The sequence below is a fragment of the Ascidia mentula genome, chromosome 7, assembly GCF_947561715.1.
Source record: "Ascidia mentula chromosome 7, kaAscMent1.1, whole genome shotgun sequence".
NCBI classification, from domain to species: domain Eukaryota; kingdom Metazoa; phylum Chordata; class Ascidiacea; order Phlebobranchia; family Ascidiidae; genus Ascidia; species Ascidia mentula.
Window position 1 is genome coordinate 3403912 of NC_138572.1, and position 19336 is coordinate 3423247.

General features: G+C 41.6%; 2 protein-coding genes across 4 annotated transcripts; both read right to left on the reverse strand.

The window, feature by feature from the left end:
* Positions 1-155: 155 nt before the first annotated feature.
* Positions 156-5303, reverse strand: LOC145908210 (uncharacterized). Of its 3 annotated transcripts, none has more exons than XM_082995435.1 (5): positions 5176-5303; positions 4997-5110; positions 4756-4893; positions 2657-4677; positions 156-2467 (listed from the first exon to the last, which is right to left on the reverse strand). In XM_082995435.1, exons 1-5 carry the CDS (start codon positions 5243-5245, stop codon positions 647-649), a joined length of 4164 nt encoding a protein of 1387 aa, XP_082851561.1. In that variant the 5' UTR covers positions 5246-5303; the 3' UTR covers positions 156-646. The 3 variants fall into 3 exon arrangements, with proteins under 3 accessions (XP_082851561.1, XP_082851560.1, XP_082851559.1); XM_082995434.1 differs by having other exon boundaries at positions 156-2145; positions 2203-4677; XM_082995433.1 differs by having other exon boundaries at positions 156-4677.
* Positions 5304-6649: 1346 nt separating this feature from the next.
* LOC145908073 (uncharacterized) lies at positions 6650-18876 on the reverse strand. Its single transcript, XM_082995247.1, has 19 exons — positions 18757-18876; positions 18520-18692; positions 18233-18425; positions 16788-18146; positions 16395-16578; positions 16099-16240; positions 15679-15744; positions 15512-15606; positions 15157-15222; positions 14680-14818; positions 14147-14321; positions 13151-13247; positions 12212-12386; positions 11900-12022; positions 10906-11027; positions 10551-10597; positions 9404-9530; positions 8228-8391; positions 6650-7960 (listed from the first exon to the last, which is right to left on the reverse strand). Exons 2-19 carry the CDS (start codon positions 18661-18663, stop codon positions 7188-7190), a joined length of 4191 nt encoding a protein of 1396 aa, XP_082851373.1. The 5' UTR covers positions 18664-18692; positions 18757-18876; the 3' UTR covers positions 6650-7187.
* Positions 18877-19336: the final 460 nt, after the last annotated feature.

Consider the following 19336-nt stretch of genomic DNA (forward strand, 5'->3'; position numbering starts at 1 on the left):
ACATTAGTAGTCATTTTACAACTTATCTTAAATTATGATTTTTAATTCCATTCGAAATCGTTTGTAATTTACTGATCAGTAAACGTGAAATATTGCAAATTCGATTGTTTTGCAAATAGGTGAACTTATCTCGAAAATCATAGTATCTAAGCACAAACAGATAGGATTAAAAAAGAAAGATAAACGAAAGAAAGGACGTAGTTAATAAATAATATATACAAGAAGCAATGTACAAGCACTCGTTTGAATACATTAATTGACAAGAATATTGCACGGCAACGTATCGCATAACGCAGCAAACATTTATGTAAATTTAATACCAAAGCACAATCGCCACTTTGTAAATTAAATATTTAGTAATACTGCGCCAAAATACTTAATTTAGTACATTTTACAGACAAACTGCAAAAAATCGGATTGAAAATCAGTTTTTAAAGACCAGCGACCAGGGAAGATCTCAGCACTTTAGGTCTAAGCGACATAAGACATAACACTGAAAAGTTTTTGCAGGCTAGCCAGAAACAGCAAAAAGCGGCAATTGCAGTCTAGTCACAAATTGCAAAAATGTCACGTAACACATTGTTTTTTGCGCGGGCAATATTGAGCCACTAAGGGTACATTTTTCTACAAGAAACTTTCAAGCGATTTAACGCAGGAAACTGTTTGCGCCATTTTGAGGTTCAACTACTGGGTCGAACACGTTAATGGGAGGATTAACAGTGTAAACTCCTGACCTAAGCCCTCTGGTCTGTATGTAATGGCGATACGCAATGACACCCAGCACAACCACAAGGACGGTTGCGAGGACTATGGTGACAATGTAACCAGGATGAAGGGTGGATGCATCGGTAGCGCCTGCTGGCGTCGCAGGTGGGGAAGTCCCGTTCTGGAAAGGCCCTGTAGCTGTATGAATGCTGGTTTGATTTGACGTTATGTCGCTGGATGCAGTTTGAGCACCGTTTTTGTTAGTTTGTGTGGCGGAGAGAGACATCAAAGTCGTCAACAGAGAGGCGCTTGGGCTTGCATGTGTATTTATTGATTGTGAACTTTGTGCACTTGTTTTCATATTCTTGGGAATTTCCGTTATTGTGGTCGTGGTATGATTTAAATATTCGTGTGTGATGTTGCTTGGAGCAGTTTCAGTAACATCGTGTGGAGTAGTTGTCTGTACATCCGGAACCTTGATTGAGCCGTTGACAACCGAGGTTACAACATCTGTGTTCACAGGCGGAGACGAAGTAGGTTGTGTGGCAAGACTTTCAAACTGTGTAGAGATCTCATCACCACCACCGATGGTGTCTGAAGCGTTAACGCCCCCAAGATATGTCGAAGCTTTTGTAACGTTAGCTACATTTTCTCCAACTGTTACTGGGGTTGAAGTTGTTTCGTAGATAGCAGAGGTGTCTGTTAGTTCTGTGACCGGCCCCACACTCCCGTGTGTAGCCGGTGAATAGGTGTTATCATGTGCAGTTACCGGTGAATATAATTGTTCCTTTTCCGTTGCTGTGACAACATCAGATAAAATGGTGATCTCCGTTACATGCGATGAAGTTGGCGTGGTGTTCCCGTCATTGAGTGATGTTTCAGTTTCGTTCACAACTTCCCCGTATGACATTGTAGAGTCCGGGTCTTTTACAACCGAAGTTACGTTGGCCGTAAAAGATTTTGCTGTCACTGTATACGGTGTTTGTGCATTGGTGACATTGCTGACAATTGCGAAGTCATTAGCCAACGTCATATGTTCCGTACTTAGTCCATCTACACTCCCAGAAAGTGTGGGTGTATTTTTGGTGGTATCCTCCACGCTGGAAACTTTGCCAATCGTCTCTGTTGTAGATTGTGAAAGGCTGTGGGATTCAGAGGTCATAGACATACTGTCTGCTTCCGCATCGAAAGCATGGATAGTAGAAGTGGTGGCAACGTCACTCGCTACGTCACCAGTTGTATTTGTTTTCTCTGTTGCATCGTAGGTGTTCACAACAACCACAGTTTCCGTTGGTTTGGAGCTGTCTGTTTCGTTGTGCAATGCGGAAGCTGGTGTGAATGTGCTAGTGTTGTTAAAAGATAATGTCGAGTGTGGCTCAGTTGTGAAAATACCATCCGTTGATCCAGTAGAGACAGCACCACCGACTGACGTAACTTCCGCTGCAATTGGAGTGGATGAAGTTGAATTTATTCCTTCGGAGACCAGTGTAAAATTACCTTCTATGATATCCACTTCTGTTTGGTTTTCAACATTGGGGTAAGCTACACTTGTTTCCACAGCAAAGACCGCGACACCAGGCGTAACAGTGCTGATCTCGCCTGTCGTGGCATATGACGTAAACGTATTGTTAACGTTATTAACATTCGCCACTGTTGCAGCAGCCGCAGTGCTCCCGAAAATTTCCTCTGTAGCCACTATTGTTGAAAGTGCCTTCTCCGTGGACCCTGTAATCAGGGTACTCGATGAACTTGTGGATGTTGTCTGCGAAATATTAGTAGTGGTTAAGGTAGACTCGTCGACAGGAGTGGGTCCGACTGACGCAATTTTAACTATAGTTGTCCCAGCATCACTATTTACAGTTGCCGTGGTAATTGCCGTATTTTCATGCGAAGCGCCACTCATGCCTGTTGCGGTGTGGCTGCCTTCATCACTCGCACTTGCGCTGTTTACCTCCCAAAGGTCGGTGAAAGCAGGTGCGGCCATTGTTGTTGTTGCCATCATTTCGCTGCTTTCAGAAACTGCAGTTTCCGTTGAAACCGCAGGTAAACTTAAGGATGTCGTTTCTTCCCCGTCAGCAACACCTGTACCCGCCACAAACTTATCCACAGTCTCCGTCTGATTAAAAGTTATTGGATTTTGAAGAGTACTGGTCGTTTCAGTGTTGTTATCGCTGGCCGTGGTTATTGCTGCCTGCCCTGTCATCGTGGTTCCAATAGATTCTACTGTAACTCCATTGGTTGTCGCCAATGTAGTATCGCCGGCTGTCATCACAAAAGTTGAAAACTCCTCCATTATTGTGGAGTCTCCGGGAACTGCCGTGCTGGACACAGCGGCGGTGACGGTGTTGTCTGTATTGGTCACTGTTGTAGCCATCACCGACGTATCTCCGCTCGGTAACGTTGAAGCAAAAGATTCAGACGTTCCTGCGTTGACAATATCACTAGATTTTGTTGTGAACCCCGTTGTGGTTTCACTCACGGGCAACATTGTTGGGTTGACGTCTGTCACTAACGTTGGAGTCGATTCCACATCACCCGATAATGTTGACTCAGTCACTATCACACTTGCAATCTCTGTTGTGTCCAGTGCGGTTGTCAGGTCTGCCAAGAATGGCTCAGTGCTGTTGTTAACCACCACTGACGTGGTTGGATTGTTCGATTCCAGCGGAATTGTAGTTGCTGCTTCTGCGGCACTGTGTGTTGATGCATTTGTCGTCAATGCAACCACGAGCGTCGTTGTGTCTGTGACTGAATCTTTGGCAGCAGAGGATGCAGTTGTGTTTCCATCTACGGCCAGGATAAAAGGTGAAATGCCATCCTCAGTTGCTACCATCGTCGTCGTTTCTTCGGCAACAGAGGATGCAGTTGTGTTTCCATCTACGGCCAGGATAAAAGGTGAAATGCCACCCTCAGTTGCTACCATCGTCATCGTTTCAATTTCTGAGGAAGATGGTGAAGATGTTGATATCTCTACAGCCAAAGATTGGGTTTCAGAGGAAGAAGCGGAGGTAAGTAAGGAAGGAGTGCTGACATCACTGCCAGCATCAGCAACTGACGATTCTTGAAACGTGGATTCCATAGTGGAAATGCTTGATATATCACCGGTTAAATTTGAGGTCGCTTCCTTGGTGTATGTTGCTGTTGTTTCTTCAGAATCGCCAGCTCCTGTAGCAGCGTATGTTCCTTCGGTTTCGGTATTTCCTTCCTCGGTGGTACTTACATATACGTTTGTTAGGAAGTCACTTTCTTCGCTAATTCCGGCTGTAAGCAAATACGATTCCTCTGAGGTGTGAGGATGATTTTCTGTGACTGCTTCTGTCTCCACCTTATTACTGGTAAGTTCGTTCTCCACTGGTGTCGGGCTGAAGGGTTCAGTTCCACTGGACTCGTTGTTGAAGGTGCTTTCACTTGATGTTGACTCAAGAGTCACCGAGACTGAGTGATCAACAACAAGTGGGGCAGCGTCGTCTGTTGATGGTATTTCACTTAATGGGATTGAAGTTTCATCGTTTGTCTGTGCAGTTGTGGTCGCCGATACAGAGTTGTCCACGATTGATGCAGTAAAGGGTGTGCTTGTATCGTCAATAGGGATATCAGGAGCAGAAGTGGGAGACACGCTGCTGGATTCAGCTATTGGGCCAACGGTGGTCACTGTGTCAACATTTTCAGTCGTGAAACTTGTTTCCTCTACGATGTACGATGAAGTCTCACTGGCTATAGATGACACGACAGTCTCGGAATCGGATGAATTTCCAGCAGTGCTAAGATCTTCTATTGGGGAAATTGTGGTAATTTCGTCGACTGATAGGGATGACGTATCTGAAACCGAAGCTGTTGTATCAACAACGGCGTTGGTTGAGGCTGCAACATCCGAAGTAGGTGTGGTTTCATCTAATTGTGTGGTCGTGGTAGTAGTTTCCATCATTTCGACCGTAGTTTCACTCTCAAACAATGTGCTCTCAGTCGTTGTGTCTGTACAGATAAAAAGCATAAACTAGCATGAAGTAAAGAAGAATTAATTACGTCATTTTTGCTGGAAAGAATTTTTACCAGTAATTATAGCTGAGCAGTTGCCCCCGATTCCTGTGTATCCTGACTTGCAATTACATTGGTAGGAACCAGCTGTGTTGACGCAATCAGTATTGCCAGTACAATCATTCAACGTCTCGTTTGAACACTCATCTGCGTCTATCGTAAGACAATTTGTTAGATAAGGCTTAAATCAGTCACACAAAAGATCAACCAACGTCACAGAACTGCAGCTAAACTTAGTTTTTTTTTGTCAACTTACCATTTATCACAAAGCTTGCATTTTCGCCAGAAAATTGCTTGGTGAGAATCGCTAGAATGTCTGCCTGGGAAAGGTCGCCATAACCAGTAATATTGATTGTGATTGTCACTGGCTCTGGGGTAGAAAACTGTATTTAAAAGTTGCGCTAATAAAACACTACCACACAATACAAAACTTACCTTCAGCAACAGATGCAATTATTGCACTTAAAATTACCAAGACCCCTAAAACGGCCCTATTGCTGCCCATGTTGCTTCACTGTAACTGACTGCTATCCAGAACACGGAATATGAGCTTAAGATTAATCATTGCCTTTGAATGGTGTAACTATTATGATTGCAAGAGCTTTCCACCCACTAAACTTACGCTGCAAGTTGTTTTAAAAGTGGGTGCAGTTACGTAGAGTTTATTAGTTCAGTGACGTCAGACGAAGTGAAACAGTGCTTTATGTTTTCATCGTGCAAAGCGTCATTACCTGCAATATATAGGATACATCTTAAAATCGAATCATATGATGAAATTATGACACTTTACTCAGCTAAACAAAACCATGAAATTCCTTTAACGGTCACAGCGAACAATGCAAAGCACAGAAAAATTGCTGCGTATTCTATAGGAAACCCAATCACTCATTAGGCTCATGCAGAAAATCCATATGAATGTTATTATTTCCCAAGGGCGACGGTCTATGATCTGTTGCCTTCAGTCCCCTTCAATTAGGTACGGAATTGTCACGCAAGGCTTGTCGGTTTCATTTCCGGTTAGGAGGTAAAAGACAAATAAAGTTGATGTGTTTGATAAACAAAATTAAACTGGATCTGTGTTCAGGTGTAACTTCAACGTTTTAGATATTTAAACATTTAATTTTTTTTTCTATTTAAACATTACTCCATTTTTTTTCGTTTCCAACTGCATACCTGGTCTGATTTTTTGATGGCTGATAGGCTATAATTTACAATGTTTGCTGATGCATTTGCTTCTGGCCAGATGAATATTGTAGTTGTTGTAACATTGTTGTTCCATATCTGCGGATTTGTAGTTATGTTATCTCTGTGTTGATAGACACCACCTCAAAAAGTCGTACAAACTCACTCCTGTTGTAATTTCGTTAAACTGACTTCGTGTGACCATCTATAATTTGTAATGAATCCACCTAATATGCTTGCTACGTCTCCATTGCTTTTGCACGCAACAAGTTCGGGAACAACCGCTGTGTGGACTAGGGTTCCCAACTGGAGTCTGGTGACGATATAACCGAAAAATCGGAACTTGTTTTCGTCAGCTTTCGAGATTATATGCCTACGTTGATGCGGTATTTATGTTTTGATATCTACTTCAATCCGCAATAATTGGGCGAAAAACTTTATGTTGCGTGGTTCTGTGGGGCTTCATCATTTAGAAATAGCTCTGCTGTAGGCTAGAGGTCAGCCGTAATCATCTCGATTTTCAAAAAAATAATTAGATTCGCAGGCGTAGCTGGATCAGTCACTTTTTCTCTACAAGTCGAAGCGAGATATAAAAATCAAGCTTGCGCGGTGAACTCCGGGCCTAGCGCTCTACCAACTACGGTACGATAGCTGTGATCGCCGATCCTGCCTCATATCGCCAATGCATGAAAGGAAACTGCGTCAAAAAGAATCACTTATAACTAGGTCCATGTGTAAAGAAGCAACCAACAAGCGGTTTGTTTATTGAATCGTGAAAAAATAGGGAGAAAGCCGAAGAATACAAAGAACGCTGCTTGGGAAACAGGAACACGGGGCGACCCAAGCAACCCACGCTTTACTTCACATCCACGTATCAACGTCGCCCCAAGCGTGAAATTGAACACCATATATGACCCGTACAAAAGTTTTGAAGAGAATAAACTTAACCAACGGTATGGACAACTTGTGTGGGTGGGGGAAATCGACTTATCCTATACATACAATGCGTAGCACAGTCAGACCCACGAAAGGCTGCACAAAGTACACGCCAGGTGCGCAGTGCATGTCAGGTTTGGTCAGTGAACCGTTTTCGGGCCGGCAGTGGCAGTGAAGCTTCTAGAATAAGGAGTGTGCATGCGCGGACCAACTTTTTTACCATTTTTTTTTCAAGTAAGAAACGAACGCGGCGCAAACGCAAGAGCACAGGAAAAACTTTTTCAACGCCATGTAATTTTTTTCTGGCGCGGGAACTAAAAAATCATCAACTACTTCCGCTTGAACGTCATCACCAAGGGGACTTTTCCCTCGTCGGATTGTTCTTTCCCTCCCAGCGCGGTGTAAGCAACAGGATACCTTGTCCACCGGTTTTCATCTTCTGATATTACCATAGCGTCTTCGTCGTCACTGGCCACGGACTCGGTCTCGCTGCCAATGTCCATGTCGAGGTCGCTATAGAAATAGAAGTCCTGCTTATGGTTGGGCTTGTGTCTTTTCGGCAGACCGTTGCCAGCGCTTTGTGGAACAGTCTGCGAAGAGTGTGTGACGTCATCTTTTCGCGCGATGTAGGAACTCGGACGTCGGTAGGATGAATGGGAGGACGACAACGACTCGTCGCTTTGACGATCTTCGTCACGGTTCGACAGCATTGACGCCGTGCGAGGTCGCTTTCGGGAACTCCCCCCGCTTTCTTGCTTTGACACTGTCCTGTGCCTCGGTGCTGTGTTAGTGTCGACGCTCGGCTGCCGGCTTATCGGTCGAAAACGACTCTCCGGAGATTCGCTGTCTATGCGAGGTTTTGGCGGCTGCACATCAGGCACTACCGGCTTCTTCATCAGCTCTTCGTAATCCCCGTCGGTGAGTGGGAAATTGCGTGGCTCCCAGATTGGGTGCCATTCTCCGCTATGACGGGAAACCGAACCTCCTTCATCGGCGGAGGAAAGATGTCGCTCCCGAGTGTTGCAGGAAGGCGGCACACTGGAGCTACTTTCTATGCTGGGAGGTCGGAATACGTCCGATGAAGTACGGCGTGTTCGTATACCTGGAAAAGGCAATTTGTTAAAATAATGTTTCTGAATTGCATTAACTAAAGATAAGTATTTGGGTCAATAGAAGGAAACAGCGTATCAGCGCATAAACAACCTGGTAGGCGTTACAAGAATGCAAAAATTGGTTTCAAAACATGACAATTTTGCATGTTGAATATCCTAAAAAAATTGTGACCGCATCTAACGTCTTCATTAATTAGATACCGAAACCGAACGCCCCCCTCTTATTTTTTCTAGATCCGCCACTGCACGCGACCTACCAGCAACAGAAGTGGGGTTGGATTCGGGGCTTCCTGGTGAACTGGGGTCAGGCGACCTCATGTGGGCGACAGGGCTTGAACGCATCGATTGTGAGAACTGGAACATTCCGCCGGGTGACTGGGTGGCATCGACGGATGAAAGCATGTTAGCCCGACTCATCGATCTACATTAGAACGTAATAGGGTTAATAACGTTGTAGGGTTGAACATGAAGAGTATTAAAGATTTACTGTAGTTAGATTAGAGTTTTTAAGCAATTGACAGTTGTCAAAATACCTGCAGGGTTAATTTGTTAAGTTTATATTGAGTCCCCAAGCGCTTTAACACGGAAAGAGAAGTTTAATATGGTGAATGTACATATAATATATGTATATATATATACACACAACATGATAGTTGACGATGATCTAAAGGCTACATACGTACATGCGCAATACGCATCTATACAAGTATACTATATGTTTCGGGTGCAGTCAAAAGCAACCCTTGTCATTTAGAATTAGATTACATACACACGCAACAGAGGTCTTGCGGTTGTACATTGTCATGGGAGGAATTTAGTGAGCACAAAATATTCTCTCAATTTTGACTCAATTAACGTAATCACATGATATTTTTTAGCTGAACAGAAAAAAAAACTGCCTATTTCCTCTCGGCCGAAACCATTTGATGCTGGTCAAATTTTACCTCTGTCTAAAGATCAACCAGTTTAGCGAAGAATATTTGGATAATTCGATGCAATGGCAGCGGGTTTGTTGATTCAGAAAACAAACACGGAACTTTATAAACACGAGGGCACGAGTGCGCCCAGCTCGCGAATCCATTGTTTTAGTTCACCGCCATTCATGTACAGTGCTATTGTGTCGTAAGTACAGTTTATAGACAATGGCTCGACTTACTAGATGGAGTGACGTGTATTCGGCACCGCGTAATTAGGTGCGGTTTTAAGCGTTATTTTGGCCGCATATGTCACGCATGTCTGACGGAATATTCAGTTTATAAGAGGAAATGCGTTCAAGACATAACAGCACATGTTGGGATGAATTTCACCGTTTAAAAAACCCCATTATGACGTAATAAAACATTACACATGCGCATTGGGCGATCTTTTAGTATACGTCACACTGCGACACACAGTATTGGGGATGAGTGCTTCGGTAAACGTTTATCATTTACCTAGTGCCGTTCTTCTTGTGTCTACTCCATTCCATGTAAGCCATGTACTTTTTCTTCTCCAAGACCTCGTAGCGGTCGTGTCTTGACCGAAACTCGCCGTCGTCGAGAGCTTCTGCGTCATCGGCAGCTGTAAAATCACATGAAAAGGATTTAGGCAAGGTTGTCCTGTCACAAAAATGCAAAAAAAAACAGCTGCACGCCACATCCCGTCTTGGCTTTAATATTAGAACGCCACAGTTTGGCATATTACATATCAACATACAACACCACCGTGTCGGAGGTTAGATTTTAAAGGTTTCGGATTAGTAAGGATTTGTCAACATGAACAACGAGACCACAAAATTGCCCACTCCATAAACGTATGTGTGCAAATAACACACACAAATACGGTTCATCAGGCTCGCGGTTAACATGTTGCCGATTCAAAAGATAAGTGACGACGCTACAGTATTGCTATGGAAAGAATAAAAAAAATTGCAAATACGGTGATTTTAGTTATGTCGGTATAATAATCAACATCGTATTTCAAAGTCTTAAGCAACGCAACCCTAAACATCCAGATGTCCATTAAAACGAGAAATGTTGTGGCTCAGTCTAAAAGTCTCATTGAGGGCAACGTTGACACCAACAACGCCCCTCTCCCAGGTACTAACAGCGCATAGCATAACAATCGAAAATACGGCGCCGCCGAACACCGCACAATCCTTAACCCGGTACTGATAGAACCACGGTTGTCGATCGTCTGTTAATGTTTAACCAGGTGTAACCGAGCCCTTTCATCGCCAGCAGTTCATATACGTCATGCTAAGCTTGAGGAAATAATCAGGGGTGGTATCGTTATACGTAGAATTTCGCATACGAACGTCATGTAAATGAGATTCCCCAGTATTATGTTCATATAAAATGTTCGCAAACTTACGGATACACAAATTGTTACTGACACTGCCAGGCATAATTTATTGCCGAATACTGCCCTTCTGGCAAACTTTATTTTAGAGGTTTCGGCTGTTACGGATATACAATTTTCATGTCCCGTATTAAGAAAAAACAACCAGTAATTCAAACAGAATTATGTTCGTGCAGAATGACTGGTCGGTTACCAGTATTAAAGGGTGCTACCAACTGTACAGAAATACAAGTTATTTACCTGTTTTTAAGGCCTCGTCTTGGGTTTTTTCATCCGCCGTCCTCCACCTAAAGTAAATAGCGGTTAAGTCTCAGCAAATTTTGGAGCTTCAGTTTGTTCTCTCTTGCGACAAAGCAACATGCGGAAAGTATATGAGCACAGTTACAATATAAAGCAAAAACAGCTATTTGAAACCCAGTAACACAAAAATGTCATAATCATCAGCAATATTAATTACATAAATATATAATGCTGTCAAGGTTGTTCGTGGTTGTAATTAGGTCACAACAAGACACAAAATACATTCAAAACTCTAATTATACCGGGCGCTTATACAAACAGATTGTAGTTTACATAACAAGAACAAGTAACTTACCCGGGGGTAAGAATTTCCTTGTACTGGAGCTTCTCTATTCGGGTTGTAGTCAAACCATGAGGAATGACGATGTTGTTTATGTCATACGCCTGGTCTGACTGACGTTTGCGCTTGAGGAAGGCCTGGAAGAAACACCATGGATTTCGTAAGTCAGAACTTCAGCGGAATCCAGTCATTATAAGTTTGATTTGGAAATTCGTCCATAGTTTTACTGACATACTTTCAGTGACAATGATGTGACAGAAAAATCCTTGTTTGGTTGCCTCCACGTTAGGGCTAATTCGAAACCATTAATTGTGCCAGAATGCCAGTTGCTTTCAAATATTGAAGTTTGTATTGTTACAAAGCAAAATCGCTTGAAAAACATCGACCTATTTCACACGTATGTTTTTTCGCATAAGATAAATAAAATATACCCGAAGAAAGCATCCAACGCCCCTGTTAACAGATATACGTCATTGTTTTAACAATGCATGTGGTTTGTTTGTCGCAAATAGATCGACGAAAAAGTACTGGGCAGACTGTGACTCGTGTCAAGACGATATCCATTTGCGTGGCCTGGCACATTGTTTACATTATGACGTAAACAATGCCGTGGATAAGGGCCAAGGGCTAAGGGCTAAATCATTCGGCTTCAGCCACAATTTACAATTACACTTTATTTTAGGTATTTAAATATTTTGTTACCCCCTGCTTTCACTCACTGCAGAGAGTCTACACCGAAAGGGGCATCAGCTGATGGCCACACAGATTAGATGTGCATTTTGCGGTCAACCATACAAGGTGTAGACCGTACCACTACCAAAACTAGTAGTTACTTTAGGCGAAAAACTGAACTGAACTGAACAGCATTTTTCTAGTGTTCCCACTATTGGAAAAGACCAAAACATCTGTCTTCTCGATAGTGCCAATACCAAAAGTGCATTGTGGGCATAAATGTCATGATACAGTCATCAGGTCTTGAAGTTGGGATTTTTCTATAACCGAGGTGTACCTGCATGTGAGCATGGCCGTGTTGTTCCTGTGTAGGAGTATTAGCCCCACTTCGGTAGTGCGCACCTTCAGCGTCCGAATCCATCGAGTTCATTCTCTGCCTCTTGTGGTAGTCTGACATGGCCTGAATTACATTACAGGTCACGATTTAGATTAGATTATAAAAAGGTTAGCGAGTCAACGAGTATGCGTTCCATAGAAATAATACCAATATCAGACAGGGGTGTGCTGTTTATAATGCTTACAAAACCAACCCAGTGTTCAATTGAAACGGGTTATGAAAAGGTTAGTCCTAGCACCGTAGCCTTCATACCTGTACGCTGCCTCTGCGATTTCGGCTTTCGGAGAGGTAAGCGTCACCCGAATGTGAACGTTGCATGGCACCGACCGTTTTCATTCGTTCCAACACGACCGTGGCCGACCGGGGACGTGTTTTAATCTTCTCGGCCAAGCTCTCGGCTTTGTTTTTCGAGTTCTTGCGCCTTTTCCTGCGAGGAAAGGCATTTAGTTGTATTGGCGCACGACCCTTTGAGAGTTGATTGGGAGAAAGGGTGTTCGAAAAAGTACAACCGCTTGAAACAATAAGTGGACTAGTGGTGCCTTAAAGGTGGGTGGAAAGTTTTTTTTGTGATTAAAGGGAAGTGGGAAAAATATTACAAACCATATTTAGGAAATCGTTTTAGATGCTCTTTAAAATTCTTGAAAAATATCTGTACAGTGTGAAATTGTTCAAAACCCATCAACGCATTTGTGTACCATATGACGCACATACACTGTCTGTTCAAAGCCGATATTTAAACGAACATACGGCCACTACCAAAAGCAACAGGAAAACATTAAGCCTATGCAAATGTGACAGCTGCCTTGTTTTAGGGCTCAGGAATAAGAATACGCGCTGCATATATTTTGCGGCTTGGTGAAGTATGCCTGTTATACGGTGTTGTTTGTATTAGTATTCTGCAAACACATTCGGTGCTTGTCGTTTTTAAATACATTTGCGACTGGTCTTAATAGCTTTAAACATATTGGAGATAATCATTCACTATTACTAGTGGACACTTTTTGTGTAATGGGCCGGGTATTCCTGCAACATTTAGTAACACTGTAAACCTTAGCATTCGGTGGTTCCTATATACTCCAAGCAATGTTAATTTTATTTGTGTTTCCTATTTTCAAGTTTACGAACAGTGGAGCGATATTACCAACTACCCTACAAGTGGGCTCTTAACTATTGTGGAACATTTCAACCTACTTCTTTTCGTGACGTTTTTCTCGCTTCGAGGTCTTTTCGTTGAACCACTTCTGACTGCTCTTCATGAAGGACGAGAGCCGCAGTGAGAGAGGGATATCTGCGAGAAACAAAGACCACAGCGCGTTAAATGATGAACCGGAAAACCGGATCGCTGCGCTGTAAAAACGTGCCCAAAACCTAATGTTGGAGGCACGATTTGGGTTAAACGCAAGACTGTTTCACGCGGTTTATTTAACGTTACTTCACGTGCACATGTACGAAATTCGATATGCCGATAGACAAACGTCCAAAGCAGTACCACAATGACGCTTATACACGAAGTTCATAATGTTGGCGCAAATACCGCGATAGATACATAAATGGGCTCGGTCACAAGCGGGTGCTTTCGGAGGTTGTCATGTACACAAAATCGATATTAAAGATATTTTTTTCAAATACCCACAAAACGCTATTACCTCAGGGCTTAACCAGTGAATCGAAGTACTAGACATAATACTAAACTGCTTCCCGAATTCTCAACCATTCGCTTAGCACTACACCGCGGGTCACGAATAGACAGACGCAACTTCGTCAGGAACAAATTTGCTGGTAATGAGAAGGAAAATAAAACCGACGTTCCCACGTGACCTTAGAACCACGCAACTTGACGCCAGGAAGAGATAAGGTTTCACAATGACACCAGAAAGTCATGACGCGTCTGTACTGTGGTCATTAAAGGCTTGTCGCTTACCGCAATTACGACCACTTTCAGGCGTCATTTGTGCATGTATTTTTGGGACAAAGGAAAATGTGGTTATTTGGTTAAGAGCGTTGGGAAAAACTATCTAAAATAAATAAAAAGTGAAGATAATTTTTCTTTAAACTCATTTAGATGCAATACCATTGAGCAGTTCAGGCAATTTCTGATTTGAATATAATTATAACAGGCTATCAAGACCGACTTTTAATCAATACACTACTGACTGTTTTGCATGCCCGCTCTAGCTTCCATCTTACCTTCTTCAGTGGAGAGAATCCTGTGGTAAGAATGGTCATGCTGTGCCGCCCTGTACTGCAAGGAAGTGCCCACAACCTCAAGCAATTTGCCATCGCTTCTGTGAAATGGTGTGGATCGAGCGAAATCCTCTCCCATTATTCGACTTTCATTGGTCACCGTAGGGGGCGCGAGTGTCTGCGGAAAGAAAACAACGCACTATGACGTAACGTTACATCACAATAGACAGCGTGACAAGGGCATTTGGGTTGGAGCGCATTTTAATTTTTTTGAGGCAGGCGATTTAATCGCATAGGGATTAAAAGAACAAAGACAACCTACGTTAATTTTTACAAATGGAACAAAAATAAAAAAAATATATATAAATCACTACAAAGTTGATACAAACTATGACAAGTACTTCCATAACCAAAATCAAGACTTTCTAATAACAGGACTTCCCTATTTGTAGCAAGGTACTTCGTATGCGATAGTTTAGTAAATACACACAGCAGAATATGCAAGTGCCACAAGAAAGCAATAGCCATGCACTCACTCTGTTTGATAAGAAAGCCACATCTTGAGCTTTCACCAGTTGTCTGTGCCTTAGTGGCCTGCAGAGAGGCCGTGTTCTAGCAGCCACACTTGTCTTGTCCACATTGATTGAAGCATCACTCATATGCCTAATGTCACGTCTAAAATCATATACTTTATCAAAAACGAAACAGTCAATGAAAAGAATACGTCTGGTTTGGTAGTTCCCAAAAGTTTTAGAAATAAAAAATGTGAAGAGTTCCTTTAGCTAATATCTAATTTGATGCAAAAACTGCTGAAAAAATGCATCAAGTCTTGGGCAGCAGACATAAGCACAATGCAACAAAAATTAAAATGATGCAAGCAAAAAGTTTCTGACAGTTTGGGGCCAGGTAAACCTAAATAACTCTGCTATGTTCAGTGGACCAAAAAGTTTTGAAAACACTGGGCTACTTCACTGTATATTCGCCAAGAATATCGTTTACACCATGATACTTACTCGTGTTCCATTTGTGTTACTGGAGATGGGACACCAGCTGACAAGGGAGAAAGGTTGTCCAATAAGCTGTTAAACAATGATGTCACTTTTATTAGAATGTATATTATTGGTTTGGCTTCTAGTCCTAAATAGAGTATTTATACATGTAAAAATTCTATATAGACTATGCAAAATTTTTATTACTTACTATTTCTAGCACAACTTTTTTAGGCATTTAACTAACAGGATAACCAAAGTAATCACAGATGCATTTTTAGAGTTGCCTATTTAGGTAATTGCATGCTTGAAGCATGTGCTAAGTGAGATAGTAAAATAGTGATCATATTCCAGGCTGGTTAATTCAATACTGTCGTACTTTGTGGTTTGCTTATTGATGTTCTGAACCAATTTGCTCACACTGCAAGGTGAGGAAGATGTGGAATCTACCTTCATTGGAGTAAGCCGTTGCATCTGGAAAAGAATGCACTATTGGTAAAGCCAGAAGCAAAAACAGGTACTCCTATACTGAAAGGTGTAACATACCTCTGAAACAACAGTTCCTTCCACAAATGAAGTAGAGATCTGCTGGTGGCCAAGAGTGACCTCATCCTACACAAAATGTCAAATTTTGCATTCAAGTGTGTTGTATTCTTCAGTCACAAACAGTTCAAGTGTATTGGTACAAAACGGTGCGCAGATTTTATAGGCAAAGCCAACATGCAAATAACGCCAGGAACGCAATTATTAGCCACTGAGGTGCGCATCCACAGGCCGTAAGTCTCATTGCCCTACACGCTCATTGCACGGCGAGTCCAAAGCACTGTTTTGTTAGGTCAACTTTAGTAAACATAATGATACAATTACACAACAAAAAAGTTTCATTGAAGATATACAGTTTCTGACACCGAAGCAATAAAGCAGACCAACTGGATTAAAATATGATATAGTCAATTATGTATATACCTTGCATGAACGGAGCTGCCTAATAAGTTCGTTGTGCGAGCGAATTTTAAACTCCAAATCAGAAACTTGTGCTTGAAGCCATGTCCACCGCTTAGCCACAGACAGTCTCTGCTGCAGCCAAGTTTGGTTCGCATTTTTGGATCTAAGATATGCATACGAATTATTTCGTTTTGCCAAATGCTGAATATTAATGGCCTACTGTTGATCATAACCTGGTTTGGGTGAAATTGAAACAAAAATCTAATGCTTACAATTAAACTACGACAAATAACAAATATATACAAAGTCTATTTTACTTGTGTTTGTAACCCCTATCTAGTGATGAATAATGTGCTATCTTTGGTTTGGTAGTTTTCTTTCTTGGCACATAGCCTTCCCCTGACTTGTACACACAATCAACCAACTCCTCATCAGAACTACTTTCAGTTAGATCAGGGTCGTAGGTGGATTGTACGAAGCGGACTTCTTTTTTTAGCAGACCTAAACGGACAGTTACAAGTGTTGAGCAATGAAACATTTTGTTGGTGTTAATAAAATATTCATTTCTCTGCAAAACTCGTGAATACATGGGTTACAGGCAGAAAAGCAAATTAACTTCGAAGTAACAACAACATGCAAGTTTTTTGTGGCTACAATTGCCACATACATATATAATAGACAATTTGTAAATACATATAATTGAAGCTAACCTGTTGAAAATGCAGCAGTTTCGTGAAGAATCTGACTACTTCTAACATCTGTAAGTTTGCTATCAGCATTAATATGGCTCATAGGGTAACTGGAGTTATCAACATCCAAACCATCAAATGAAGATTTACGCTGCTTTCGATTTTGTAGTGTGTGTTTCCAAAATAGTTGGGCTTTTGTGTGCATCTCAGGTAATTTCTCCAATTCAAGGTTTTCAATATTAGAAAAGTTCATGTCGCAAGTTTTTATAACCTCCCCAATTTGTTTTTTAATTGCCTTGTTCACGCCTGAGCACCGAATTTTACTCAGTCGTGCTTTCAGCGAAATGAGATTCTTCCTTTGGAAAGAATATCGCTTCAGAACTTCATGCATCTGTTCAGATTGTTTTACAAGAATTTCTTCTTTGTTAGTAATCCTTGAGACTGATTTTTCCTTCATTTCTTCAAAGTTTAGGCTTTTTGATGAAGATCGGCGTCTTGGTTTATTATCTGGCATTTCACTTTTATTATCACCACTACTTGGCATATTTTGTAGAGATGCAGCCAGTTCATGAAGTGTGTTTGTAAGTTTGGGTGGCAAATTTTGCATGTGGTTGCCAGTAATTAGGCTTTGCGCAAGTCCAAATATGTTAGTCAGCTGCAAATCTGAAGAAACCACAGGTTCTAATTCGGGAAAAGGAGATTCACTGATGTCCCTCCCTTCATCACATTTATTTAGGGTAGTAGTATCATTCAAACAGTTGCTATGAATTCTTACAACAGAATCACACAAATCATTCAAAGCTTCAAAAACATCTTGGTCAACGGAATCAGTCCCAGAAGCAGAGGAATTGTTTGTCGAATTTTTACATAATGGTGATGGTGGTTGTCTTGGCACAGTGGTCTGTAACTTCCCTGAAATTGAAGATGTATCCGAAATACTTGTACTAGTTTGGGAACCTATAGGTAAAACTACATCAGATATTGTTTCTTCCTTGCTGTGAATACTTTCTGTAGATAAATCCACATTTTTACAATCCAATTCCATTGGCAATGAAATTCTGTCGTTATCCCCAGCATGTGTTAACATTTTAACAGCACTATTGTCCATACCACTGCCTCCGCTGGCATTCTTTGTTGGGCAGTTTGCATTGGTGAAACTGTCATGTAAATCTGTTACCATTGTTGTGTTTTTGCTTGAGGTAGTTTTGCTTTCCTGTTGTCCGTTTATTGAGTTCTTGCAATGAAGCCTGGTATCCAATTGACTTTCATCTGTTTTATGCTCTGGTGACCAACCATTTGACTTGTGTACTTTGACTGCATCACCACCTCCATTTACCTTCTCTGACGTTGGATGGGGTTTGCTTAATTTTTTCTTGATGTCTGCAAGTGAAATAGAGAATAAGTTACCCTTTTAAAAACCCAGCCAGAAGCAAAGGTACACAATGCAAACAAAAGTAACATTTTACCTTTCTGAAGCAAGGACACAGAGGACAAATAATCCCCAGAGCCACCATTGCTTTTAGGATCTATTAGATCCGAATCCATTGTAACTGAATTGACATGATTTACGCACTGTTTTACAGGTCTGAAATCACTTTCTCGTTCTGGGGTGAGTTTTGCAATGGCATCTGATTCACTATCGGCGTGTCCACCGTTCATCTAACATAGAGATATTATTTTAACATCACACCACATGACCACTCATTACTTCAAAACACTATTGAGTCAGAACAGTTGACATTATAGTAATTACCTGTTCATACACAGTATTTTCAGATAAGTCAGTCTGTGGTGTTGTATTTGTTAGTGGTAAATGGTACTTTATGGAGGCACTGCTATTGTCATGCTCGGTTGTATGCAAGGCCGGAGCCATACTATCGTCAGAACTTTTGTCCATTCGTCATTTCACACAGTAAGCAGCATTTTCTATATTAAAGTGAGCATTTAGTTGATGAGTTCAGAAGCTAAAATGGAAAAGCCAATAACAAACCTGATATTTTACTACACAAAGATCACATCAATATGTAGGTGTAGATAAAATAATTTTCACTGTTCTATTCTTGTTGATATCAATCACTGTTTAGCAGATTTTACACACATTTTATAGTCTGCAATAATTTAACACATTGGGATTTCACATAATTAACAAAGGTCCTTTTTCGGATAAGATTTCTACACAGTTGACTGGGAGGGAATGCTCATGTTTTGATGCAAGTATTTCACATAAACGCATAAGCTGTCACAGTGATAAACAAAACTTAAAGCGCCAGACTTTACTCCCGGTCAAAACTCATTGAAACATGTGCTGCCATGACTTAGCTAAAGAGAAGAGCAATGTACGCTTTCATACTGCGGGAATAGGGCCAAATGACCTTCGTGAAGGACACGGCTGTTTCGATCTCACTGCTCTTTAAAGACTGTTCGCAACGATGGTGCAACAGCTAACCGCGATTCAAACGGACGATGTCAAGTAAAGCAACTTAACCACGTGGCTCGTTCGTAAATCGACGGACACCAACCTTTCGACATGAAAACTTTGCGAATCTGCGGGATTAGAAGCGAAAACCAAT

What these genes read in the sequence shown, in the direction of transcription:
- LOC145908210 (XM_082995433.1), bottom strand. Translation starts at nt 5,245, where the DNA reads ATGGGCAGCAATAGGGCCGTTTTAGGGGTCTTGGTAATTTTAAGTGCA. An exon ending in AATTGCATCTGTTGCTGAAG is followed by an intron (nt 5,111 to 5,175) that starts GTAAGTTTTGTA and finishes TTTCTACCCCAG; the next exon opens with AGCCAGTGACAATCACAATC. An exon ending in CTGCTCAGCTATAATTACTG is followed by an intron (nt 4,678 to 4,755) that starts GTAAAAATTCTT and finishes TTATCTGTACAG; the next exon opens with ACACAACGACTGAGAGCACA.
- LOC145908073 (XM_082995247.1), bottom strand. Translation starts at nt 18,663, where the DNA reads ATGGACAAAAGTTCTGACGATAGTATGGCTCCGGCCTTGCATACAACC. An exon ending in AAGGAACTGTTGTTTCAGAG is followed by an intron (nt 15,607 to 15,678) that starts GTATGTTACACC and finishes ATTCTTTTCCAG; the next exon opens with ATGCAACGGCTTACTCCAAT. An exon ending in AGACGAGGCCTTAAAAACAG is followed by an intron (nt 9,531 to 10,550) that starts GTAAATAACTTG and finishes GTGATTTTACAG; the next exon opens with CTGCCGATGACGCAGAAGCT.